This window comes from Hyperolius riggenbachi, chromosome 6 (assembly GCF_040937935.1).
Source record: "Hyperolius riggenbachi isolate aHypRig1 chromosome 6, aHypRig1.pri, whole genome shotgun sequence".
Lineage (NCBI taxonomy): Eukaryota > Metazoa > Chordata > Amphibia > Anura > Hyperoliidae > Hyperolius > Hyperolius riggenbachi.
This window is the reverse complement of record NC_090651.1, coordinates 10,907,846-10,934,361: the sequence shown is the minus strand read 5'-3', so window position 1 is coordinate 10,934,361 and position 26,516 is coordinate 10,907,846. Positions and strand designations below refer to the sequence as shown.

General features: G+C 46.7%; 1 protein-coding gene across 4 annotated transcripts in view; it reads left to right on the top strand.

Annotated features, from left to right (window-relative positions):
- CLSTN1 (calsyntenin 1) overlaps positions 1 to 26,516 on the top strand; it is a 170,885-nt gene that overhangs the window by 101,548 nt on the left and 42,821 nt on the right. For all 4 annotated transcript variants that reach the window (XM_068238836.1, XM_068238837.1, XM_068238835.1 and 1 more), the window contains 5 exons: positions 4,958 to 5,153; positions 7,250 to 7,458; positions 12,692 to 12,841; positions 14,750 to 14,935; positions 19,547 to 19,795. In XM_068238836.1, the coding sequence (XP_068094937.1) occupies positions 4,958 to 5,153; positions 7,250 to 7,458; positions 12,692 to 12,841; positions 14,750 to 14,935; positions 19,547 to 19,795 (990 nt within the window). The remainder of the gene's footprint in view (positions 1 to 4,957; positions 5,154 to 7,249; positions 7,459 to 12,691; positions 12,842 to 14,749; positions 14,936 to 19,546; positions 19,796 to 26,516) is intronic.

The following is a 26,516-nucleotide window of genomic DNA, read 5'->3' as shown; positions in this document are numbered from 1 at the left end:
AATAGTGCAATCATCTTAGTTGGGAGTTGAATATTAAAAGCAATTGAGCACCAGCAATTTTTTTTTTTTTAAATGGACTTTCCCCCCCTCCCCCCATTAACCTCTTTAGCGGTAACCCTGAGTCAGGCTCAGGGCGGAAATCCGCAGCTCAGAGCATAACCCCGTGCTGGATCCATGGGAGGTGAATCCTGTACAGGGCTACTGCAGATCTATCTAGAAGTATGATCTTAAATCCTCATCTACACGCAGCGATCCGGCGGCTCAATTAGCCGCCGGATCGCCTCTTCCGCATCCCCGCTCGCCGCACGTGCGTCAGATTCGATCCGCCCTCGTCCCCGCCCGGCGCCGCTTATCTTCCGCTCGATTCCCTGCCATTGCCCCCTCGTGGGGAACGAGCAGGGAATCGGCGGTGGCGCATTAGCGCCTCGATTGATAATACACATCGCTCTACGCGTGTAGATGAGGCTTTAGGGTCTAAAAGAGTTGAAAATTGTGTAAAGTATAAAAAATTGCACTGCTTTTAAAATCTAAAATCTGGAAGTAATCCTACTTTTCAGGGAGGTTAAGGATATTGGGAAATCTCAGGCTGTTTGCACCAATCGCTGAGTTACACGTATTTCTTGGACGGAAAGAAATAAAATGAATGCAGTGGACTGACGCATTTCACAGGGATCACCCTCACGTCCTCAGAGGCATCAGAATCATTTCCAAACTGCCCCTGATGCAGCGAGGGTGATCCTTGTGAAACGTTTCAGCCAACTGCATGCATTTTCATTCATGTCCAATAAATGTTTACTATTTACCTGTTGGCACAAACAGCCTGGGATTTCCAATATCCTGATCCTGCCAAGGACCCATCAGGAGAGCTGCATGGCTTCCATATTGGATCCCTGGGCGGTGCTTTCACACAGACGGGATAACTGAGGACAGATCAACAGTGGTTTATCCACTAATATGCTTGTTAGTGATGTAGGCGCACAGCTCGCCTGCATAGGAGAACAGCTATGGCCCTGTACTAGTTCCGGGTTGCTGCCTGTCTCTCAGTAGTATGCATGCCCTGGCCCAGCAGTGCGAGTCCTTGATTGCACGCCTGTAGCTGGACATGCTTTGCGTATGTGTGTGACGTCACAGGCGCGCAGTCACAGGCACCGCTGGGCCAGGGCATGCGTAATACTGAGAGACAGCGACTCGGAAGCAGTACAGGGCCATAGCTGTTCGCAGGCGAGCTGTTCGCCTGCATCACTAATGCAGTGTTCTCCCCAGAACATTTATTCTAGCCGGGTGGCATGAAAAAGTAGCCAGGTGGGGTGAGATGAGAGAATGCAGGGCCGGTGCTTCTCTGCACAACTCTGCTTACAGCAGAGGAGGTGAGCAGATTACAGCCGGGTGCTCACCAAAACTAGCCTGGTGGAGCACCCGGCTAAAAGAGCTCGGAGAGAACACTGTAATGCTTGTATGCACAACTGTAAATACTGGCATTTTTAGCCATCTAATAAGGTGCGTGGAGGGTCTAGTTAATACTTTTACACACAGTTTTACACACACTGTTTTACAGAGCTAGCAACACGTGGTGCTCACAGATCTGATTCAGCCTCCAGTTGTTTGGAAATGTCCCGTAAAGTGGATGATGAAGACGGCTAGTCTAGGTCTGAAGGCAGAAATGGAAGCAGGTCCCTGATAACTCCTATATATAGAAGACATTCCCTGTGTAAATATTTTATTAGCGCTCCTGTAGATAAGGAGGCTTGTTAGTTGGGCTCCTGCGTAGAAACCACAAGGAGACATTTATAGCTAGCTGTCGAGATGGATGTCTGAGCTACCGATATTTCTACATTAAGATTTTTTGTTTTTTTTTAATTTTTGCTTTTGATTCCCTTACTAGCCAGGTTCATTGCACAGGAAGACTTCACCTATATTCCAGTGTTTTATTTCCTCAGATTTTGAATCAGTAAAGGTGCTGGAGGTGTCGCTGAAGCTTCCTCATCTCTCTCTCACTTTGCATTATAACCCGCTGCGCTGGTTAAAGGGGCCGTCCATCCAAACCAGGGCCGCCATCTTTTACAGAAGACGCGGGGGGAATCATCCAACAGCTTTTCCAATCTCTTGCGGTCTGTGGAGTCCAGCTCCACCCCCTGTCCATGCTGTGTTCTCAGCTCTGCCCCCTGTCCATACTGTGTTCCCAGCTCTCCACCCCATCTATACTGTGATCCCAGCTCCGCCCCCTGTCCATACTGTGATCCCAGCTCCACCCCCTGTCCATACTGTGATCCCAGCTCCACCCCCTGTCCATGCTGTGTTCTCAGCTCCACCCCCTGTCCATACTGTGTTCCCAGCTCTGCCCCCTGTCCATACTGTGTTCCCAGCTCTCCACCCCATCTATACTGTGATCCCAGCTCCGCCCTCTGTCCATACTGTGTTCCCAGCTCCACCCCCTGTCCATACTGTGTTCCCAGCTCCACCCCTTGTCCATACTGTTCCCAGCTCCACCCCCTGTCCATTCTGTGATCCCAGCTCCACCCCCTGTCCATTCTGTGATCCCAGCTCCACCCCCTGTCCATACTGTGATCCCAGCTCCACCCCCTGTCCATACTGTGATCCCAGCTCCACCCCCTGTCCATACTGTGATCCCAGCTCCACCCCCTGTCCATACTGTGTTCCCAGCTCCACCCCCTGTCCATACTGTGTTCCCAGCTCCACCCCCTGTCCATACTGTGTTCCCAGCTCCACCCCTGTCCATACTGTGTTCCCAGCTCCACCCCCTGTCCATACTGTGTTCCCAGCTCTTCATCCCCTGTCCATACTGTGTTCCTAGCTCTCCACCCCTGTCCATACTGTCTGTGATCCCTGCTCCACCCCCTGTCCATACTGTGATCCCAGCTCCGCCCCCTGTCCATACTGTGTTCCCAGCTCCGGCCCCTGTCCATACTGTGTTCCCAGCTCCGCCCCCTGTCCATACTGTGTTCCCAGCTCCGCCCCCTGTCCATACTGTGTTCCCAGCTCCGCCCCCTGTCCATACTGTGTTCCCAGCTCCGCCCCCTGTCCATACTGTGTTCCCAGCTCCGCCCCCTGTCCATACTGTGTTCCCAGCTCCGCCCCCTGTCCATACTGTGTTCCCAGCTCCGCCCCCTGTCCATACTGTGTTCCCAGCTCCGCCCCCTGTCCATACTGTGTTCCCAGCTCCGCCCCCTGTCCATACTGTGTTCCCAGCTCCGGCCCCTGTCCATACTGTGTTCCCAGCTCCGCCCCCTGTCCATACTGTGTTCCCAGCTCTCCACCCCTGTCCATACTGTGTTCCCAGCTCTCCACCCCTGTCCATACTGTGTTCCCAGCTTCGCCTCTGTCCATACTGTGTTCCCAGCTTCGCCCCCTGTCCATACTGTGTTCCCAGCTCCGCCCCCTCTCCATACTGTGTTCCCAGCTCCGCCCCCTGTCCATACTGTGTTCCCAGCTCCACCCCCTGTCCATACTGTGTTCCCAGCTCCACCCCCTGTCCATACTGTGTTCCCAGCTCCACCCCTGTCCATACTGTGTTCCCAGCTCCACCCCCTGTCCATACCGCGTTCCCAGCTCCGCCCCCTATCCGGGTCATACGCTGGGCATAGCACTCTCTTGCTGAAATGTTTACGTAGATGCCTGTAGTATAATATGTGATGGAGAATGGACCTTCAGCAAGGAGATCTTACCACTGTAGCACCCCAGATAAGTAACAATCTAGTGGATGATTTCTCCCTCATCTTTAAAGTACAGACCCTACAGCGAGAGGTATATGGAGGCTGCCGAATGTATTTCCTTTTAAACCGGTTGCCTGGCTGTTCTGGTGAGCTTTCTGGCATCAGTAGTGTCTGAATCACATACCTGAAATAATGTGGCTAGTGTGGTGAGGCTTTGGTCAGATCTCCTGATCTGCATACTAATAGTCAATGTGCAGCAATAAGCAGAGCTCCTCCTTTTCTCCAACAGAGCAGCCACACCTTCTAGGGGAAAACAGTAAGTGACGTAAAAAAAAAAAAACTTACTGAGAGGCTTAGTAGACTGTTTCACTTTTCCAAGAAGCTGCATAGGCTGTAAAGCTGCCCTGCCAGCAGTAGCCCTGCAGCTTGTTTTTGATCACTGATTGCTGTAGATAAGACTGAGCAAATTAAGGTGGGGGGTACTTTTTATGCAGATGACATTACTGCGGAATAAAAAGCACGCAGTGTAACTGTAAGCACAATGACAAATAGAGGAACAAGTTTTTATCGTGTTCTGTGCCAGATTGCAACTCTGAATTTAGGTATTGAAGGCGCAGGATCAGCAAAGTGGCCAGGCAAGCGTTGTTGTTAGGAATTCATATGGCAGCCTTCCTATTCCTCTCACTTAAAGGGTCACTTGAAGTGAATGAGCAGATTTGGGTGGACGGATCCTTTCAGCTAGTTTTGCCATTGCTTGGCGGAGAGCGATCTCCTGTATATATACACACCAGCCTCCTGGGCGGCATGCCTTTTTACCATCTTCTGTCTTCACGTTTTTTTTCTTTGTGTTTTTCAGTAGAAGTCTCAAGTACTCCTGTGAAATGCCTGTCTATATACATTTTATTTCTTATCATTTTCTCTTTGTGCTCCTGCATGAGTGGATGCAATATAACGGGACTTGCTTGATAGGCAGGCATCTGCTGTTTGTACAAACAGTTCCTGGAAAATCACCCCATCGATTAAAACACAACGCTTGTGCCTTGTCCACAGACACCCCCCACCCCTGGCTGCCACAAGTCATGCCTCCCTCTCTCTTCTTTTGGTTATGTCTCTATATCCGTGTTTGATAACTCGCCCCTCCCCTATCTGTGTGTGTGTGTGTGTGGGCATCGCACCGGCCTTTCCTCCGCTCGGCCTCCCGCTATGGAGAGGAATCCCAGCAGAGAAAGGGTTATATGCCGCCGCACGACGGGCCGTAACCTCATTCTCCTGTCCTTTTCCGTCAGGCGAGATCTGTGGCTTTAAGATTCACGACCAGGACGTGCCCTTCGAGGCGGTGGTGGTGGACAAGTCCACCGGAGAGGGGGTCATCCGCTCCACGCAGAAGCTGGACTGCGAGCTGCAGAAGGACTACACGTTCACCATCCAAGCTTACGACTGCGGGAAGGGACAAGACGGTGCCAATGCTAAGAAGTCACACAAGTAAGAAGGCTTATCTTTATATTAATAATAATCCGAACATTTGTATAGCGCTTTTCTCCTGTCGTACTCAAAGCGCTCAAGAGCTGCAGCCACTAGGGGAGCTCAAGAGGCCACCCTGCAGTGTTAGGGAGTCTTGCCTTGAACTCCTTACTGAATAGGTACTTGACCTAGCCAGGACTCGAACCCTGGTCTCCCATGTCAAAGGCAGAGCCCTTAACCAGTACACTATCCAGCCACCAGCAGCTTTACTCAGTGATGCCTGGTACTGATGTGTAAATCTTACGGATTGTACCGATAAGCTTTTATAAACTGCCTGAGAGGTTCTACTGCTTGTCCTTTTTTATGTGCCATTAAAGGACGACCACATTTAAAAAAAGTACCGGTAAGCAGTTACAATTCTCATGGAACCGACAGGTCTTAGACTAGTCCAGCTCCTTATGGGGGTATTCTCAGGATTGTTTGTTTTCAAAACCATTTCCTAAACGGCAGTTTTAAGTGGAGCTGAACTCTTGCAAAGAACAGAAGGAAAACACAGAGAAATGTATCCTGAAGATATTTAGAGAGTTCAGCCTGTCTAATTCCCCCTCATTTGTGTCTAATCACAAGTTATAATTTGATCTTTCCCCTGTGTCACCTGACTGACACGGCAGAGCAGCTAATTGGTGAACACAGGATGTTAACCATGTCTGCTTCCATGAAAGCAGGAAGTAAACCTACTGCAGATTTATTGCAGGATATGTATTAGCCGTAACAGAACAAAGAAATGTTTTTGTTTACAGGTTATTATGCTGTTGCGCATCTTTCAGAACAGAGAGGATGAACTTCCTCCCTGCTCTAAAACAAATGCAACAGCATAATAACCTTTAAACAAAAAAATGTCTACAAAGCCTTCAGTAAATCTGCACTGTTTCCATTTCATGCTGCCATGGAAGCAGACATATTGTTAACATCCTGTGCTTTTAAATTGGCTTATCTGCTGTGGCAGTCAGCTGACACGGGAGAGATCAAATTACAACTTGTAATTAGACACAGATGAGGGGGAATTAAACAGGCTAAACTCTCTAAATACACACAGGGTGCATTTCTCTGTTTTCCTTCCGTCCTGTGCAAGAGTTAACTTTAAGATACCAGCCAGTCTCCCTATTCACTTGCACACTATTTTGTCAGTTAGATTTAGCAACTGCCATTCAAGAAATGTTTTAGAAAACAAAAAAAACTCTGACAGTCCCCCCATGAGGAGACAAACTAGTCCAAAACTTGTCAGTTCTGTTCTTGTCAGATTTTAGCTGCTTACTTTTTTCGCTGGAGTGGTCCTTTAATTTACTAAATCTCAAACCGACCCATGTTGAACATGGTGAATTATGATAGCAATCACGGTGCTTAGTGTAAATAATTACCCAAGAAAATACATTTTCAGATTGAAAAATACTTTGATTAGCTGTATGCCTGTCTATACCTGGTTAAAACCTCTAGAGCCTGTCATTTCCTGTTCAGAGAGACACCTACTTCCTGTGAAATACAAAGTCTGGGATTTGTAGTCTTGTTGTCTCTACTTTGTATATTAGCTGGTCACACCTGACTGGCCCACCCAGCAGCTGAATCCATTACATTGTAGTGTAGAAATCCAGGATTTCTATCCTGACAGGTCCACTTTCCAGTGAACCTGCATCCAGCTGTATATGGAGTTATGCTCTGGCCTGAGTTGTAAATTGTGCCCGCCCCTTCCTGCCCCTCTAAGCTGCTCCCATTGGCTAACTTACTATTTCTTGTCATGTGATATTTGTGGCAGCATCACTGGGCATTGGTCTTGTGACAGCAGCTTAGCGATCGGGGGAGTAGCAGACAGAACTTGCGTCTCCTGCGTGAGTCTCCCTCTGTACAGAGTCGGAGGGTGAGTTGCTCTCAGGAAGCTGTGTGTTTGGATTGGTGGGTTGGGGCGGGGTACTAGAGAGGTGACATTGATGTGTGACATTGATGTGTGACACGCAGCACACAGTCCCAGCAGGCACCCCTGTCCCCGGGGACCTTCTTTCCACTTCTTGTTCCTCGCTGAGCGTGCCGCTGTACTCATGTAACGTGTGATTGCCTTGCTGCAGGGCGACGGTACACATCCAGGTGAATGACGTGAATGAGTACGCTCCCGTCTTCAAGGAGAAGTCCTACAAAGCCACAGTCATCGAGGGGAAGAAGTATGACAGCATCCTGCGGGTGGAGGCCGTGGATGCCGACTGCTCCCCACAGTTCAGCCAGATCTGCAGCTACGAGATCGTGACCCCCGATGTGCCATTCACTATCGATAAAGACGGTAAGATCGCCCTCATCGGCACTCATCCAAGAGGAGCTGAGCTGAAAATAACCGAATGAACAGAGCTGCTTACTTTATCAAACTTCATCAGTTATTTAATCAGTGTTTGTGAAATCCTTACCTCACCCCGATTCACAGTCTGAAATATACCCCAGATTTGTGAAAAGTTTGTTTCTGAGAATTCCGAAGCCAGTAGAAGTCAGTAGGAATAACAATACTTGGTTGAGAGGGAAACATTTTGAATTGGGTCCATGGTGAGCTAGATTACCCAATCCTTACCCTCCTGATACTCCTCCTCATCGTCTTCAGGGTCCCTCACATTCCCGGTCCTCTTCCATTTTTGATTGGATCCCTCTTGTGGAGTATCCTCCTTTAAAGAGGAACTCCAGTGAAAATAATGTATTAAACATTTTACCATAATTATGTATAAAGGATTTAGTCAGTGTGTGCTCATTGTAAAATATTTCCTCTCCCTAATTTACATTCTGACATTTTTACTGCTGGCAGGTGATGTCAGTCGAAGGAGATGCTGCTTGCTTTTTTTTGGCAGCTGGGAACAGCTGTAAACAGCTGTTATTTCTGTTATTTCCCACAATGCATTGAGGTTCACAGACAGGAAACTGTGAGGACCTAGGTGCTGACATCACACTGTGGGAGGGGTTTCACCACAATATCAGCCATACAGCGCCCCCTGATGATCCATTTGCGAAAAGGTAAAGATTTCTCCTGGGAAAGGGAATATCAGCTACTGATTGGGATGAAGTTCAATTCTTGGTTACGGTTTCTCTTTAAGTTTCCCCTCAGCGGTGATAAGTGATTCAGAACTAAGCGTAGTTAGGTTCCCAGTCATGTGTGCACAGCATGAGGAAGTGCTTGCACACTGTGCTTTCTTTCACTGCGCATGTGCGGTTTGGATCTTGCACACGGTGCTTTCCTTCACTGCGCATGTGCGGTTTGGATCTTGCACACGGTGCTTTCCTTCACTGCGCAAGTGCGGTTTGGAGCTTGCACACGGTGCTTTCCTTCACTGTGCATGTGCAGTTTGGAGCTTGCACATGGTGCTGGGCCGATTTGCATAATTTTTTTTTTTTTGCAACACGAAGCTAGCACTTTGCTAGCTGCGTGTGCACTCCGATCGCCACCGATTAGCCGCCGCTCGTCGTGCCGCGCCGCCCCCAGACCCCGTGCACTGCCTGGCCAATCAGCGCCAGCCAGCGCTGAGGGGTGAATCGGGACTCCCAATAACGTCACGACGTCGGTGACGTCATCCCGCCCGTCGCCATAGCGACGGGGGAAGACCTCCAGGAAATACTGTTCTTTGAATGGGATTTCCTGATCGCAGATCGCCGGAGGTGATCGAAGCTGGTGGGAGGATGTCGCTGCACAGCGACTATCATGTAGCGAGCCCCGGGCTCGCTACATGATTTAAAAAAAAAATTCAAAAAACACTGCTGCGCTGCCCCCTGGCGGTTTTTTTTTTTTTTTTTTTCAAATAAGTTTTATTGAATTTACACATAGGGTATACAAAACACAGTAGCCCTAACAACCCCCCCCCTCCCTCCCCCAACCCCTCCCTTCTCTCGTGATGTTGCGATGTACTGCGGTTGCACGCGAATGGGGCGGTCGGTACCAAACCTAGAGCTATGCTTCATAGTCTACCCCATGTTCCCTGAGATATTCTACCCATGGGGTCCAGATTCTATCGAATTTTAGTGGACAGTTACGTTGGATGTATGTCAATTTGTATAGCGGGAGTGCCGAGTTAACAATTTTGATCCATTCAGCAACAGTTGGTGTGGTGGGTTGTATCCAATGTAAGATAATGGTTTTTCTTGCATAGTAACTCAACAGGTCCCATAATAGTATCAAATTTCTGGATTTTAGGATTTTGCCAGAAATTCCCAAGAGGTGTATCTTGGGATCAAGGGAGATATGTTGCTCGAACACCTTTTGAAGCAGGTTGTTGATTCCTGTCCAATATGATTGTAAGTGAGAACATCCCCACATCATATGAATAAAGTCCCCAGGCGAGACGCCACATCTAGAGAACATTCGAGCCATACGGCTGGGGGTATAATAGATTCTATATAGAAACTTCATTTGAATTAGTCTATCTTTCATGGATATAAGATATTCACCAGTGGCTTCTAACACCCCTGGTGGTTTTTAATAGAACGCCAGGAGGGATAAAGGACCAGTCCAGCAAAAAAAAAGTATACAGTTAAAATCTGACAGGGCCGACATATTTTGGACTAATCCATCTCCTCATGGGGGATTCTCGGGTTTTTTTTGTTAGCAACTTCTGTTCAGGATATGCAGTTGAAAAGTCTAACTGCCAAAATAGTAAGATACCAGGCAGCCTCCCTAGTCACTTGCACACGATTTTGTCAGTTAGCCTTAGACACTGCCGTTCAGGAAATGCTTTTGACAACAAAGGAAACTGAGGAGATGGAGTAGCCCAAAACCTGTCAGTTTTTTTTCAGATTTTAACTGCTTGCTTTTTCTGCTGGAGTGCTCCTTTAAGGCTAGGCCCCGGGATGATGTTGTTCAGCATTGTGTCCTCCGCTCCAATCTGATGGTGACGAGCCGCTGTCTGCAGCCACAATCCCTTCTGACAGCACCTGTCACCATCGCTGTGTTTGTCACTCTGCTTGTAAACAAGATGTTTACAAAGTGACAACTGTGCTGTTGTGCCGTCCCACGCTTGTCAGCTGCTGAATATTCTGTAGCCAGGAAAGATGAAATATTCATGACACATCTTCATAATAGACTTAAATAGAACTTCTGTACATTTCCTCCGGTCTGCTAGAAAAGTTTACCTAAAGGGATCGGACATAGAGCTGCGTCCGCTCCACTAACGGAAGTCTATGCCGCAGGAAAAAAACGCATAGGAAAAAAATGCATGGGTTCTTTTTTTATGCGTTTTTAATCATGTGTTTTTGAAACCGCTGGATTTGTTGCATAATATTCAAAAACGCACATAATGAGTCTATGGAAACGCAATGTATAGTGTTTTGTATGCGTTTTTCATGCGGTTTTATATTGTGTGATGCATTTCCACTTCCTGTTGTCTTCCTAGTAATTTGCATAAAACGCAATTGAAAAACGCATGCGCGTTTTGTTTATGTGAAACGCAAACACATAAAAATGCACGCAAAACGATCGAAAAACACATCTAGGGGAAAAAAAAAAAAAAAAAATGGACAAAAAACGCACTCAACCTAAAACGTAACCTTTCACGCGCAGCCATGTGTGCACCCAGGCCACATGCAGGATATGCAGAATTATCAAGCGATATAATATACCGATGAATAATCCTGGCGTCACTTTAGCTTTCCCCACTTTAGCGCAATTGTAGTGAATTATTCGCCAGAGCACTTCTGTAGTCTCTCTACAGCCTTACACTGTTTTAATTTGGGCCTTGATTAGTAATGCAATACACCTGTATTATTGATTTAACACCTAAATTAAAGAGGCCCTGTAGTGACATATAATTAGGATACACACTTTTATGGTAATTTTCCTGGTTTCAGCATCAAAAACCTTTCCTATATCTATAAATACGTCGCTGTGCATCAGTATGTAGCTCCGCCCTCCCAGTGACATTTAGCTTAGGCTGTTTAGCTATGCAGAATTCACCTTCCAGCATATTGCTTTCACTGGCTTCAGAATTCTCAGTAAACAAACCTTCTGCAGAGATCATCTGACAGGACTAAAGAGGTGATCATTTTCAGAATGTAAATCGGGGAGCGGACACGTTTTACAATGGGCAAACATGGACTAAATCATCTATAAATGGATATTGTAACAAACAAAAAAAGCAATGTTATTCATTGTTTTCACTACAGTTCCTCTTGTGGATATTCAAGTGTAACTTCTAGAAGCTGGACAAGCAGGGGACCAACAGACCTGCAGAATGGAGACTGTGCTGTTCTGTGGGGAAGCATGAACGCGATCACACATGGTGCACAGCCTCTCCTGAGTGCAAAGCGTGCTGCCGGACCAATCGAGCTTCGGGAGTGCCAGCGTATCTGTACTTTACACTGGCGCTCAGTCATGGTGTGAACCAAGGCTAAGGGCCTCGGCACACTCTCACAGCTCGTCTCAGTGTGCGAGAAGCAGGGACATCAGACAGCGCATGGACTGCACTTCCTGATGGGCATGCGTATGCGCTGACATTGCACTGCTGCATGCGTTTTGTGCGCAACACAGAGCAATGCAGGGGACACACATTTGTGTAACACACAGAACTACCTGCAATGCACTGCAATGAGAGCGTGAGGGTGGGTCTAACAGGTTCTCTTTAGAAATGTAAACCACTGGAGTTGTGTGGACAGTTTATCTTTTGAAAAGATCCCTTTTTAACCATCTTTTCTCTTTTGGCTAATGCAGTGTACGCTTGGCGTGATTGTCACACAGTGAGAGGAAGATCTGAGTACAGGTCCTCTTTAACAATCCCTCACTTTTCTCTGGTGGTCAGTGTACGCTTGGCGTGATTGTCACACAGTGAGAGGAAGTTCTGAGTACAGGTCCTCTTTAACAATCGGTCACTTTTCTCTGGTGGTCAGTGTACGCTTGGCGTGATTGTCACACAGTGAGAGGAAGTTCTGAGTACAGGTCCTCTTTAACAATCGGTCACTTTTCTCTGGTGGTCAGTGTACGCTTGGCGTGATTGTCACACAGTGAGAGGAAGTTCTGAGTACAGGTCCTCTTTAACAATCGGTCACTTTTCTCTGGTGGTCAGTGTACGCTTGGCGTGATTGTCACACAGTGAGGGGAAGATCTGAGTACAGGTCCTCTTTAACCATCCCTCACTTTTCTCTGGTGGTCAGTGTACGCTTGGCGTGATTGTCACACAGTGAGAGGAATTTCTGAGTACAGGTCCTCTTTAACCATCCCTCACTTTTCTCTGGTGGTCAGTGTACGCTTGGCGTGATTGTCACACAGTGAGAGGAAGTTCTGAGCTTAGGTCCTCTTTAACAATCGGTCACTTTTCTCTGGTGGTCAGTGTACGCGTGGCGTGATTGTCACACAGTGAGGGGAAGATCTGAGTACAGGTCCTCTTTAACAGTCGGTCACTTTTCTTTGGTGGTCAGTGTACGCTTGCCGTGATTGTCACACAGTGAGGGGAAGATCTGAGTACAGGTCCTCTTTAACAATCGGTCACTTTTCTCTTGTGGTCAGTGTACGCTTGGCGTGATTGTCACTCAGTGCCATGTCCCTAATCTCTCAGGTTACATCAAGAACACAGAGAAGCTGAATTACGGGAAGGAGCGTCAGTATAAGCTTACCGTCACCGCCTACGACTGCGGCAAGAAACGGGCTACAGAAGACATATTGGTCAAGATCAGCATCAAACCGACGTGCAAAGCAAGCTGGCAAGGTAAGCTGCAGTCTGGGGGGCTCAGATCTCACACGCTGGGTCCATCGTTCCATTACGAGAGCTCTGTATATTATATCTACATTCATTATCTATGTATATATGTCATTTATATGTCATTGCACATGATTACACTAACTATACTGCTGCACCTTGTGGTTCCTCCAAATATCTGATAAATCTGTTATCCTCCCTGGCTGTATGGAGGAGCCAGACTCTTCCAGGAAAAATAATGGAAAACGGTATAGAAGCGTCCATCCCGCTCAGCAGGCAGGGTGTCATTTTTTGCATACGTTGCACATTAAAATTTCATGCTTGCATTGTGAATGTTCATATGCTCTGAAAAATATGAAAATATTTATTGCAAAAAAACCCAAAACAAAACACATGCGAAAAACTGCATATATTCTGCCAAAAAGCTGAAGAGTGGCCGGGCAGAAAGGAAAAATTACATTTGTTTTTTGGCATGATTTTGTGTTTTGAAATTTTTTGTTATACTTAAAGAGAATCTGTATTGTTAAAATCGCACAAAAGTAAACATACCAGTGCGTTAGGGGACATCTCCTATTCCCCTCTGTCACAATTTCGCCGCTCCCCGCCGCATTAAAAGTGATTAAAAACAGTTTTAAAAAGTTTGTTTATAAACAAACAAAATGGCCACCAAAACAGGAAGTAGATTGATGTACAGTATGTCCACACATACAAAATACATTCATACACAAGCAGGCTGTATACAGCCTTCCTTTTGAATCTCAAGAGATCATTTGTGTGTTTCTTTCCCCCCTGAGGGGGGAGTGCATAGCAGAACCACAACACTGAAGAACTTGGCAGCCTTCCAGACACAGGCTGACAAGTCTGACAAGGGAAAGATACATTGATTTATTACAGAGACTGTGATAGTACAAAGTGCTGCAGTAAGCCAGAACACATTAGAATAGCTTTGGGAACTTGTAGGATGATAAAAAACAGGATGCAATTTTTGTTACGGAGTCTCTTTAAAGGACGATTCCAGCGAAAAAAAAGTAAGAAGTTGAAATCTGCCAGAATCAACAGGTTGTGGACTATACCATCTCCTCATGGGGGATTCTCAGGGTTTTCAAAAGCATTTCCTGAACAGCAGATTACCTGCCAAAATAGTCAGGCCCTATTCACACTGCATGCGTTGCCGTCCGTGTTTCGGCAACGCGTGCGGGAGGCAGAAACGCACAATATCAGAGGAGCATAGACTGCACTGTCACATGTTCACACTGCATGCGTTCCGTACCAGTGCGGTCCGCAAACGCATGCTGAACGCATTTTTTTAACAAGAAGCGTGGCTGACCCATTCAGTATAGTGGATGGGATCGGCCACGCAACGCATGCAAACGCAGATGGCTCGCGTTCATACGCACTGTGTTCCGATTGCACGGCGATCTGCGTTTGATAATGTGAACGTTGCCCAAGATGCCAGCCAGCCTCCCGACTCACTTGCACGCTATGTTGGCAGTTGAGACTTAGCAACTGCTGTTCAGCAAATGCTTTTGAAAACCAAGAAAACCCTGAGAATCCCCCATGAGGAGATGGTCTAGTCCAAAACCCGTCGGTTCAGTCATATTTTAACTGCTTACTTTTTGTCGCTGGAGTGGTTCTTTAAAATGAATACTAGGCCCTTTCTTGACATATTTTGGCAAGTTACAGGCAAACCTTTAATGAAAATTAATTTTTTCCCAGAAATCCAGCAGAAATTGAGCGCCAAGGAGGTTAATGAAGGAGCCGGCAGCGCCACGTTTATGTGGAGTCATAATGAGAAGGTTTTTTTAATAAGCATGTTGGTTGATGGGGATTGCCTTCCCCCCCCCCCCCTCCCCTGCCATCATGTAGCTGTAACTGTGTGACAATGTGTGTGACCTCTCCCCCTTGCTGTATACACAGGCTACAGTAAGAGAATAGAGTATGAGCCTGGCACCGGATCCCTGGCATTGTTCCCCGGCATGCATCTGGAGACCTGCGACGAGCCAATCACCTCCATCCAAGCAACCGTGCAGCTGGAGACCAGTCACATCGGCAAGGGCTGCGACAGAGACACCTACTCCGAGAAGTCTATTCACCGGCTATGCGGTAAGGATCTGACAGTCGTGTGTTTATATCAGACAAGAGCGGCCTTCATAAGACCCGGTTCACACCGGCATGGATGGAAAGCTGACCCGTGTAAAAACTGATCCATGGAACGGATAAGTTTTTAATGGCATCAGTTTTCCATCCGTGACCCTTCGTTCCGTAAGCGCACAGTCAATGTGACGCATCCGCCGAGCCGGAAAAATTGCTGCAGACCCAAACTTACAGAATGGACCGAACGGATGCTTCAGTTGAAGAGGCACGCTAACCATCAATTGAAGTATCGTTTAGTGTGGTCATCCACTGTCTGTGTATCCTATACATCTCTTATATTGTGCGAAAGATGCATTCTCCATGGCAGTGATCTGTCTGCATTGCAGCGCAGTGACTTTGCCGTGTGCCCGGGCCTTTGTGTCTGCTTGTTTCAGCCTCCGCTGGTCTTGAATCCAGTTTCCAGCTTTAGGCCTCATACTGCGGTTGTAGGTACAGAAGTGCCGCTAGTGTGATGTTCAGGCCATATAATTTAGTTGTCTGGTTACATTGTTATTTGGGTTGAAAAAAAGACATGCGTCCATCGAGTTCAACCAGAAACAAAGTACAACATCAGCCTGCACCCTCACATATCCCTGCTGATCCAGAGGAAGGTGAAAGACCCTTACAAGGCACGGTCCAATTAGCCCCTAAAGGGAAAAATTCCTTCCTGACTCCAGATGGCAATCAGATAAAATCCCTGGATCAACATCATTAGGCATTACCTAGTAATTGTAGCCATGGATGTCTTTAAACGCAAGGAAAGCATCTAAGCCCCCCTTAAACGCAGATCTAGAATTTGCCATAACTACTTCCTGTGGTAATACATTCCACAATTTAATCAATCTTATTGTAAAGAACCATTTCCTAATTATATGGCTAAAACGTTTTTCCTCCATACCCAAATCCTGTTCCCTGGTCCTTTAGGGCTGGAACCCACAGGAGCGCTTTTGGCAGCGTTTTGGCAGCACTGCGATACGCTAGCAGTTTGCCAAAACGCTGGGCTAATGTTAATGGATGGGGCAACTTCCACAGGAGCGTTTGCGTTTCCCAGAAACGCAAACGCAGGACCTGCAGCATTTTGGGAGCGTTAGCGCTTCAATGTAAAGTATTGAAACGCTAGCAGAAACGCTCAGCAAAACCTAAACTGAGCGGTTTTGCTAGCGTTTTGCGGTTCAGCACACTGTAACAAAATGAAAAATAATTCACAGGACCAATCAGGATAAAAACGCAAAACGCTACGCACCCGCTGGGGAAAAAAATACAATGTTGCAAAACACGACCGAAAACGCGCATGAATCCGCTTGCAAACCGCTCAGACAAAACGCTAGCGGTTGCGTTTTGCGCTTGCTGATTTCAGTGGGTTCCAGGCCTTACACAAGCCTAGGGACAAATGGCTCATCTGTCAAGCTTTTATATTGCCCTATGATGTATTTATACGTTTATTAGATCTCCTCTAAGGTGTTTTTTGTACTAACAACTGGATGGTGATGATTTGGTTGTCCTGACATCTGATCTGCGTCAGCCCTATCCGTGTCAGTAAGGTCCCTCTCCAGCAAGCAACTCCTAACCCCCGACGCCCCCCCCCCCCCCCCCCCCCCGGAAATCTATTGGGCAGTAATAATTGCGTATCACCTTGCCCCACTCTGATGTGTTTAAGAAGAAATCTGGTTGAGAACCGATGGAACCGCTAGCAGTGTTTTGTTCTATAAAGTATGAAGCTAATCGACTGTCAGTTTGCACCTGTCTATTCGAGGGAATTGATTAGCAATCTGAGATTGAGCAGAAGTGGGAATCGATTGTATCGATTGGGAATGTTTCGATTAGAAACTCACTAGCAGATTAAATCAAAAGAGAACAATCTGCACCGTATGGCTGCTCTGTACACCTGTGTTGACATGCAGGAATGTAGACAGAAGAAAACTTTGTTTACTTTTTGTGAATACTGAGCTATTTGTCTTAAAGTGAACCTAAACTGATAGTAAAAAAACAACAACAAGATTTTCACTTACCTGGGGCTTCTATTAGCCCCCTGTAGCTCCCCTGTGCCCGCTCCTTCACTAAACGATCCTCCAGTCTCCCGCCGTGAGTTAGTTTCATTTTTGCGCGACTGGCCAGTTGATGGCCACTGCACCTGCATGGCCCTAGCCGCACGCATCTTCCATCACGCTCTGCGCATGCGCAGTAGATTTTTTTTCTTACTGAGCATGTGCAGGACGCTCCCGGCGGCGGTAGCGTGATCGAGGACCCGCGTGGCCATCAACTGGCCGGACGCACGAAAACTAAACTTGACTCGCAGCGGGGGACTGGAGGATCATTCAGTGACCGCGTGGGCACAGGGTGGCTGCAGGGGTAGAGGCCCCAGGTAAGTGAAACTTTTTTTTTTTGCTATCAGTTAAGGTTCAATTTAAGCCTGTGTGACGCTGCCCCCTCCCCCGCCTACATTCAGCACAAATAAAAATTTCATCATGCTTGGTTAGTGTTACGCTTGTGCCCATTTTTGCCACAAAAATAAAGGTTTTCATTTTGCTGATAATAGCAATTCCTTTCTGCAGACGATGATGTCCCCCAACCCTCCTACAACGGACATGAAACCAGTATGGTTGGTTAGTGCTGCATTTGTGCTCATTTGTGTGACAAAATTATTCTTCTATCATTCATAGTCTTTGAGATATTAACACAAATGGGAACAAATGTGGCACTACCCAACCACACCAGTTTCATGTCAGTGAGTTGCTGTCAGTGGGCAGGGTGATGCCTCTGTCTGATGTAAACAATAATCGCTTTTATCTTCAAGACCAAAGCAGCACAAATGGACACAAGCATAGCACTAACTTAAAGTGATCCTCCGGACTAAAAATCTACTCAGCAGCACTGAAAAGGCTTGGTGTTTCTTTAGCAGTTTCACAGCATCAGAACTTTGTTTTTCTTACCAAAGCATCATTTTTTGCTGCATTTTTAGCTAAGCTCCACCCATCAAAGAAAACTGCCCTGGGCTTTTTTTCCCTGATGCTGTGCAAAGCATGATGGGATTTCCTATGTTATTCACGTTGCCTAGCAGCTGAGAGGGGTGATCAGGACACAGGACAGTTGGAACTGTGTCTCATGCTCCCTGTCACCTCCTTTCAGCCAAAAAGATGGCTGCCCCCATGAAATCACAAACATTTGCCTGTTCTTTTAAAACAGGGTGGGTAAGAGATTATATTACCTATCTATTTTAATAAACATAACGAATGTAACTTAATGACAGTATGCTTGTTTAGGCTGGAGTTCCTCTTGAACAGGATAAAGCTGATTTGATTTGAGCTGATTGTAGTGGGGCCGTCTCCACAGAACCTTTGCTTAGGGATGATACATGAGATGCCAATAATTCTGACTAATGCTGGGAATACACGGTTCGTTTCTGCCTTACGTTTCTCCTCGAGACCGTTTTTGCCGCTCGATTCTACAGTCTATTTTCTTATTTTCCGCTCGTTTTTCTTATCTTTTTCCATTCACTTCTATCAGCAATCGAGCAGCAAAAGAATCGAAAGGGAGATCGGACATGTCAGAAATGATCTATCGAACCATCGAATCTCCTCAAAAAACTAACCGTGTATTCCCAGCATTAAAGGACAACTGAAGCGAGATGGATATGTCAGCTGCCATATTTATTTCCTTTTAAGTTATACCAGTTGCCTGGCTGTCCTGCTGATCCTCTGCTTCTAATACTTTTAGCCATAGCCCCTGAACAAGCATGCAGCAGATCAAGTGTTTCTGACATTATTGTCAGATCTGACAAGATTAGCTGCATGCTTGTTCCTGGTGTGATTCAGACACTACTGCAGCCAAATAGATCAGCAAGGCTGCCAGGCAACTGGTATTGTTTAACAGGAGATAAATATTGCAGCCTCCATATCCCTCTCACTATGCATACATTTGAAATCGGCGCCGGTGGACTTGGGCGCAGGATACAGCGGTATATAGCTGATCCTGCTTCTGCACAAGTCCCGGCCGTGTTAATTACTATTCCCCCTCCAGGCCGCCATGGATAGTGAGGGGAATGAAATAATTTGGCTTCCAGCAATTGCTGGGGTCTTCTGATGGCGCCGACGTTACTCACTGAGCGCTGCTCAGTTGTGATTCCCTTTATGGTCTATGGAGGCGCCGGCTGCGCCCAAATCTAGCAGCGCCGAAAAGCACTGCTCCGCTCACTACAGTAGTCCTTTAAAGTGCACCAGAGGTGAGCCTGGGGCCAAAAAACACATACTTGCCTAAGAAGAAGAAAGCCTCTGAATCCTATAGAGACTGCCCACGCCGTCCTCCGGACTTCCGTTGCCACTCGTGGACTCCCCAAAGAAATCTAGCAAGCTCTAGTTGCATTTCTTTGGACCCTCTTGAAGTTGCAGGACGCTCTTCCTCATGCGCCCCCGCGCGAGTACGCCTGCGCAGTAAGCCATATGTGCTTTTGCTACTGTGCAGGCCTGGCCGTGCATGTAGAGGAGAGGGCCCGTGTCTTCCCGAGAGCCCCGGCATCTTCTTAGGCAAAACACACACTTCCTGAAATGCTGACAATGGTTTATCGCTGTTTCTGATTGGTTTCAGGTGCCACGGAAAACACTGCCGAACTGCTGCCCCCTCCCAGCAGCGCCACCAACTGGACGGTGGGACTTTCTACTGACAATGGCCATGACAGCGACCAGGTCTTTGAGTTTAACGGCACCCAAGCGGTGAAGATTCCGGATGGCATTGTGACGGCTGACCTGAAGGAACCCTTCGTGGTGTCTGTGTGGATGAGGCACGGGCCCGGAGGCCGGGAGAAGGAGACCATCCTGTGTAATTCAGACAAAACAGGTAATGAGCCTCCAATTGCTGTCCACATTGTGTTATCATTGCCGAGGGTGTGTAGACACATAGAGTACGCACGTTACAGCTTCCTCGGTCACAATGACCCTTTGTGATTGTCTTGGTTGAAAATCTTATAATCTTATCTGATCAGTGGCTGGATAGTGCACCAATCTCGGCTCTTATTCAGTGACAAGTCCTTGGGCATAACTCCTTAAAGCGGATCCGAGATGAAAAACGAACTATAACAAGTAACTTGTTTATATATCTTATCTAAAGTTTAGACCAGGCATGGGCAAACTTGGCCCTCCAGCTGTTAAGGAATTACAAGTCCCACAATGCATTGCAAAAGTCTGACAGCCACAGTCATGACTCATAAAGGCAAATGCATTGTGGGACTTGTAGTTCCGTAACAGCTGGAGGGCCGAGTTTGCCCATGCCTGGCTTAGATGGTTTACACAGATATCTAGCTGCAAACCGCTTCAACAGTTTGATTATTTATTCCTGTGATACAATGACAGCAGCCATGTTCTGTTTGTCACATTGTCACAGGCTGAGGGCTGGAGATGCTATCAGCTTGCCTGTGTGTAAATTCAGTCCCCTCTCCTCCTCCCTCCTCCCCTCTGCCTCTGAAATCAATGGCTAGTAACCTCCTCCTCTTCCTGCCCAGACTGAGCTCCCATAAGCCCTTACTACAGTGCCAAGGCACTGTGAAAAGCTGTGGGCGAGGCTTGTTTAGTTTATAAGGAATTAGAGTATTAAAACAAAACAAAAAAAAGTATTTGAGGAATGCCCTATAAACTATATGAAAGGAACACAATTATGCAATGAGTAAAAGTTTATCTCGGATCCACTTTAAAGGGACACTTAAGTCAAACAAACAAAAAATGAGTTTTACTCACCTAGGGCTTCCAATAGCCCTCTGCAGCTGTCCGGTGCTCCCTCCGATCCTCCTGGCCCCGCCGGCAGCCACTTCCTGTTTCGGTGACAGGAGCTGACAGGCTGGGGACGCGAGTGGTTCTTCGCGTTCCCGGCCACAATAGCGCCATCTATGCTGCTATATGGTATATGATATATGCTATAGCAGCATAGATGGCGGATCTGAGGGAGACGGCTAGGGCACCGGACAGCTGCAGGGGGCTATTGGAAGTCCTAGGTGAGTAAAACTCATGTTTTTTTGTTTGACTTAAGTGTCCCTTTAAGGGTCCATTCACACTTAAAAGCCTAAAATGGTAGCGCTTAGCACAGTGAGATCACTTCCATATACTTACTATTGCGCTAGCGCTTCTGCGATTAGCGGGAATCACCCTCTAATCGCCCTAACGCTGCTTCTGCGTAAATGTTTCCACTAAGTGATTTTTCTTTTTAAACTAGAGAGAAACTTTAAAGTTTTGATCAGTTTGAAGGGAAAAGGCCGTTCTTTTCTGGATGTAGTGTGGGGGAGGGGCTGCAGGTAAGAGCGGTAATCCGTCAGATTACAAAGCTACTGGTGCCGGCAGCGTGATCGCTATTAGATCACATTCTTTCTGCAATCTGACCTAAAATAGAGTGCCAGTTTCAATATAGTTGGGAAACGTGCTTTTTTAACATAATAGGGGGAAAAAAAAGAAGAAAAACCCTTCAATCCTTTTAGGGGTCATCCACTTGACCCTGTCGTATACTGTGATATGTAGAAAGGACCATATAAGTAGACTCATACAGGTTTATGTCTGCGCCATAATTCTGTATTGGATGTATTCGCAAGGAACCTCTCACAGAGACTTTTAAACAAAGAACCTTTTTTCCATTTTGTGACAATAAAGCATTTGATACTTTTTGCATCTAAAAAAACCTGTATGAGTCTACTTATATGGTCCTTTCTACATATCACACTAAAATAGAGTGCTACAAGATGGTGGCCTGGGGAAATAATGGAAATCAGGGTGATATTGATTGTTTTCCTTATTCTGCTGCAGTTATAATAGTGGCAGCCTAAAAGAAAACCGTTAGGTTGTGACCTAAAACACAGATACTTGCCTAACGAGAGGGAAGCCTCAGCATCCGCCAGAGGCTCCCCGTGTCCTCCTCCAGACCGCCGCAGCTGCCTAAGACTCTCTTAAAGTTTGTGTCCTGGCTCCTTGCTGTGCATGAGCAACGCCGTACTGCACCTGCACAGTAGCACTCCAGCTTAGAGTGCATGGGTGGTACGTCTGCGCTCGGGGAGCACCACCACGATAACGTCTGGCAAACTTTTGGCAAACATGTTCTGTGGATCCGTGCTCGGCACTGCTGGGGTAGAGGAGGAGGATCGCCAGGCTTCCCTCTTTGTCCTCGATTCATAAAGCAATTACCACATCCGGTAATGCAGAAAACAGCTGACTTTACCGAGCACTTTACCAGCAATGTGTCAATTCATAAAGGCTGTTACCGCATGAAAAGCTGAAATTCCCGAGCAGTGAGCTAAATGACTGACTTGTCCAGTAAAGACCTCAACACAGGTCAGTAAATGTCAATTCATAAAAACTACAACATGTGGTAGTATCCAGAAATTTTACCGGCACCTCTGGTTTGGTGAAATCAGAGCGGAGACTGTGGGAAGCCAGCCATGACTCACACAAGCAGAGAGGGGTAATCTATGACTGACAGGAGCAGAACCCAATAGGAACAGCCCCTGCCTCCTGCAAGTCCCGATGATCCATGTTGATAGGTCGCGCAAGGTTCTCGGGAGGTTTCAGCTTTTCTACTCCCCAGGCAGTGAGCAAAGAGATCGGAACAAAATAGGCTTCCCCTGCGGCCGTTTAACCCCTCAGGTTCCTGTAGAAGATGCGGAGGAGCTAGTGGGGAAATCGCCTAAGCATGGCATGTGTAATGTCTCCTGGAAGTTCTTCTAAGCTGTGGCAACTAAATATAATGTTAAGAAAGACATTCAGAGCGAGCAGAGGCAGTATAACCAACATGTACATTCTAAAGAGATGTCCGGGATGCCTCTTACTGTACAAAACTGCAATGCCCTCACTGCACAGAACAGCTTGTAACAACAGAGACATTCTTCAGCTGTTACTGAACAGGTTTTTTGGGAATGGGCTTTGGTAAATTACTGAACTTCCACCGCACCTGTGAATATTTTTATGAGTTGGCACACAAAAGCCTAAAGTACCAAATGCTGTATTTTTACATCTAGAATTCTGTATTGCACAGCCTTTTATCGCGCAGACACTTAAAACAGGGGTGGAGGCACCCAATGCATAAAAGATATACTAATAAGCTATTAATCTAATAAACAGAGAGGGAATCTTACCTCTCTTGAAGTATTTGGACCAGTTTATATAAAAAAGGTCTTTTATTCAAGCACATAAAATTGATAACACGTTTCACGGGTACTTGTCCGCTTTGCTGTGTAGTGGTAAAATCTCTCCTCCAGCATCAGCTGGTGATGTCTCCTGTCAGTGTCCTGTTACAAAGAATGGCAAGTGCTCGCTACCAAGCATCACCTGGCTTATAAATGCTCTGCAGGGAAAACCTGTCAGCCAATTAAATGTCACAGCAACGTGGGCCTGCAGGACCAGATCCAGCATGATGGTAATTTACAAAGCAGCCTCTCCCATGAGGTTCAGCCATACATTATGCAGCATTACATGAGATGGCGGCTTCCAGCAAATAACAATCAGGCCAGGGATGATCTGCTGTTTGTGTGGCGGGCGGGCAGTATATTATTATATTGCAGTATTTATATAGTGCTGACATATTACACAGGCAGCATGTAGTTAGTTTTCTCACCTTGTAATAACATACATTGATCACGCAGCACAGATAGACTCCAGCTGCAAACAGAACGCTGCCATAAAGCACCTATTGATTTCCATTCTAGATGACATGTAAACGCAGGCCTGTGTGTGGCCATACATTCATTATCTGTCTGACCTTCTAGCCACCAATAATCTGCAATGACACATGACGTCTCTGTCACTGCATCAGCCTCTCCTGCGCTCTGCAGTCACTGCGGCGGTAACACCGCGCGGAAATGACTAGACTCGCTAAAGCTGGCCATACACTTATCCTTTTTTCCTATCGATCTCTGACCAATTTGATCACTGTGATCGAGTTTGCTAGAAATCGATACTGCGGTCAGCCTGATTGATCATCTGATTGATTGTCAAAATCGTTCAGTTGCAGCAGAGGGAAAATAACGATTGGCACTGAGTCTGGAATGGCGGCAGATCGATGGCCCATGGCATTGCTCTGCATGGAGCAGTGCAATTGTGCGGTTCGTTAGATTTTTAACAGATTTCCTGATACAAATCATTGGTTAGTGTGTGTCAGTAATACATTTCTCACAGATCACAATTGATCTGACAGGTATCTGTCTAAAGGTCAAATCCAGTGGCCTTCTTAAAGCGGATCCGAGATGAAAAACTACCTATAACAAATAACTTGTCTATATATCTGATCTAAAGTTTAGATAGTTTACACAGTTAATCTAGCTGCAAACAGTTTGTTTATTTCTTCCTGTGATACAATGAGAGCGGCCATGTTCTGTTTGTCACATTACACACAGGCAAGCTGCAACTGCATCTCCAGCCCTCAGCTCACTCCCCTCTCCTCCTCCCTAAGGAATTAGAGTATTAAAACAAAACAAAATAAGTGTTTGGCTTGAGGAATGCCCTATAAACTATATCAAAGGAACACAATTATGCAATTGAAGTGAAAGGGATATGGAGGCTGCCATATTTATTTCCTTCTAAGCAATACCAGTTGCCTGGCTGTCCGGCTGGGAGCACTGTAATAACAGCGCAGGAGATTTGGGCGCAACTGGCGCTACCATAGACGGTAATAGGAATTACAGCTATAGTGGAGCTCACTGAGCAACTTCGGCGCCCTCAGAAGACGGAGCTGAAGTTACATTTAAAACACTATAATTTGGCCACCAGCAAAAGCTGGAAGCTGAATTACATCATTCCCCACCATCCACGTGGCCCTGGAGCGGGAATAGTAATTACCGCCACCGGGACTTGTGCAGGAGCAGGGTAAGCTGTATATCTGCTGTATCCTGTGCCCAAGTCTCCCAGCGGCGATTTCATATGTACGTGTCCTGCTGATCCTCTGCTTCTAATACTGTTAGCCATAGACCCTGAACAAGCATGCAAATCAGGTGCTCTGACTGACATGTGGCTGGATTAGCTGCATGCTTGTTTCAGGTGTGTGATTCAGACATTAGTGCAGCCAAACAGATCAGCAGGGCTGGTGTTTAATAGCGAATAAATATGGCTGCCTCCATATCACCTTCACTTCAGGTGTCCTTTAAGAAAGGCAGCTTGTGACACCTACTTGTCTGTAGACGGACACTGGGGCAGATCTATCGGGAGCGATGCAAGGAAAACTGGAGCGGAACAGCTGGAAAATGGAGCGGCTGGACAGATCCAGGGTTTTGATTAGTCGATGTGAAACAAAAGTTGTCTGAATGGGGGCCGTGTCCTTTTCAGAAACGTACAAGTGGCAGCAGTGATCACCATCTTTAGTGACCGCTGTGTTAATTTTGATACAGTCACTTTAATTTAGTTCAGTGGATCCACATCATAAAATCCCTTCTGAAAAAAGATTCTTTCAATTGTTTGTACTTCATTACAATAAAGAAAGGTCTGAATTCGAGCTGCAGAAATGTCTCAGGCATTGAACAGAAATCTGTGCTGCGTTCTCTGATTACATCCCTGCAAGGCCCGGCTGCACGGACTCAGGGCGCAGGCTTTGAAAACATTTGTTTCTTGTACAGAGGAGGCATTGAGCGCTGGCGTGTCACCCTGAGAACATAACCGCCTCTGTTGTGTGCGCAATCCCAGGCTATCGCATCCCAATCTCAGGCCACTATCACTTCCATCCTGCCAGCTGATTGGCTGTTACCAGAGACTTCATTACATGCTCTGTGAAGCTGTCGTTTTAAATAACGACAACATTTTGCAGCACTTGAAAGACTCATTCACAGGGGGGTATATAGAGGCCATTCACTGGGTGCTGGTCTGCTTGTGAGACTGGAGGAGACAAACAGATGTCAAGTCCCACTTTACCTTTCCATCCTCTCTCTGTGTCTGTCTCTCTCTCTCCCTCTCTCTGTGTTTGTGTCTCTCCTCCTCTTGTGTGTGTCTGTCTCTCCATGTCTGCCTGTCTGTGTCCTCTCTTTCTGTGTTTCTGTGTGTCTATCTGTCTCTCGTATGTGTATCTCTCTCTGTCTGTCTGTCTGTCTCTCTCTCTGTGTGTGTTTCTCTCTCTCTCTCTCGGTCTGTCTCTCTCGGTCTGTCTCTGTGCATACGTCTGTCTGTGTCTCTCTCTCTCTCTTTGTGTTTCTGTGTATCTGTCTGTCTCTCTCTTCTTGTATATGTATCTCTCTCCCTGTCTGTGTGTCTGTTTCTCTCTGTGTGTCTCTGTCAGTCTCTCTCCTCTTGTTTATGTCTCTCTCTCTCTCTCTGTCTGTCTCTGTGTCTCTCAGTCTGTCTCTGTGCATACGTCTGTCTGTGTCTCTCTCTCTCTTTGTGTTTCTGTGTGTCTGTCTGTCTCTCTCTTCTTGTATATGTATCTCTCTCCCTGTCTGTGTGTCTGTTTCTCTCTCTCTGTCTGTCTGTGTGTCTCTCTCTCTCTCTGTGTTTCTGTGTGTCTCTGTCAGTCTCTCTCCTCTTGTTTATGTCTCTCTCCTCTTGTTTATGTCTCTCTCCTCTTGTTTATGTCTCTCTCTCTCTGTCTGTATGTCTGTCTCTGTCTGTCT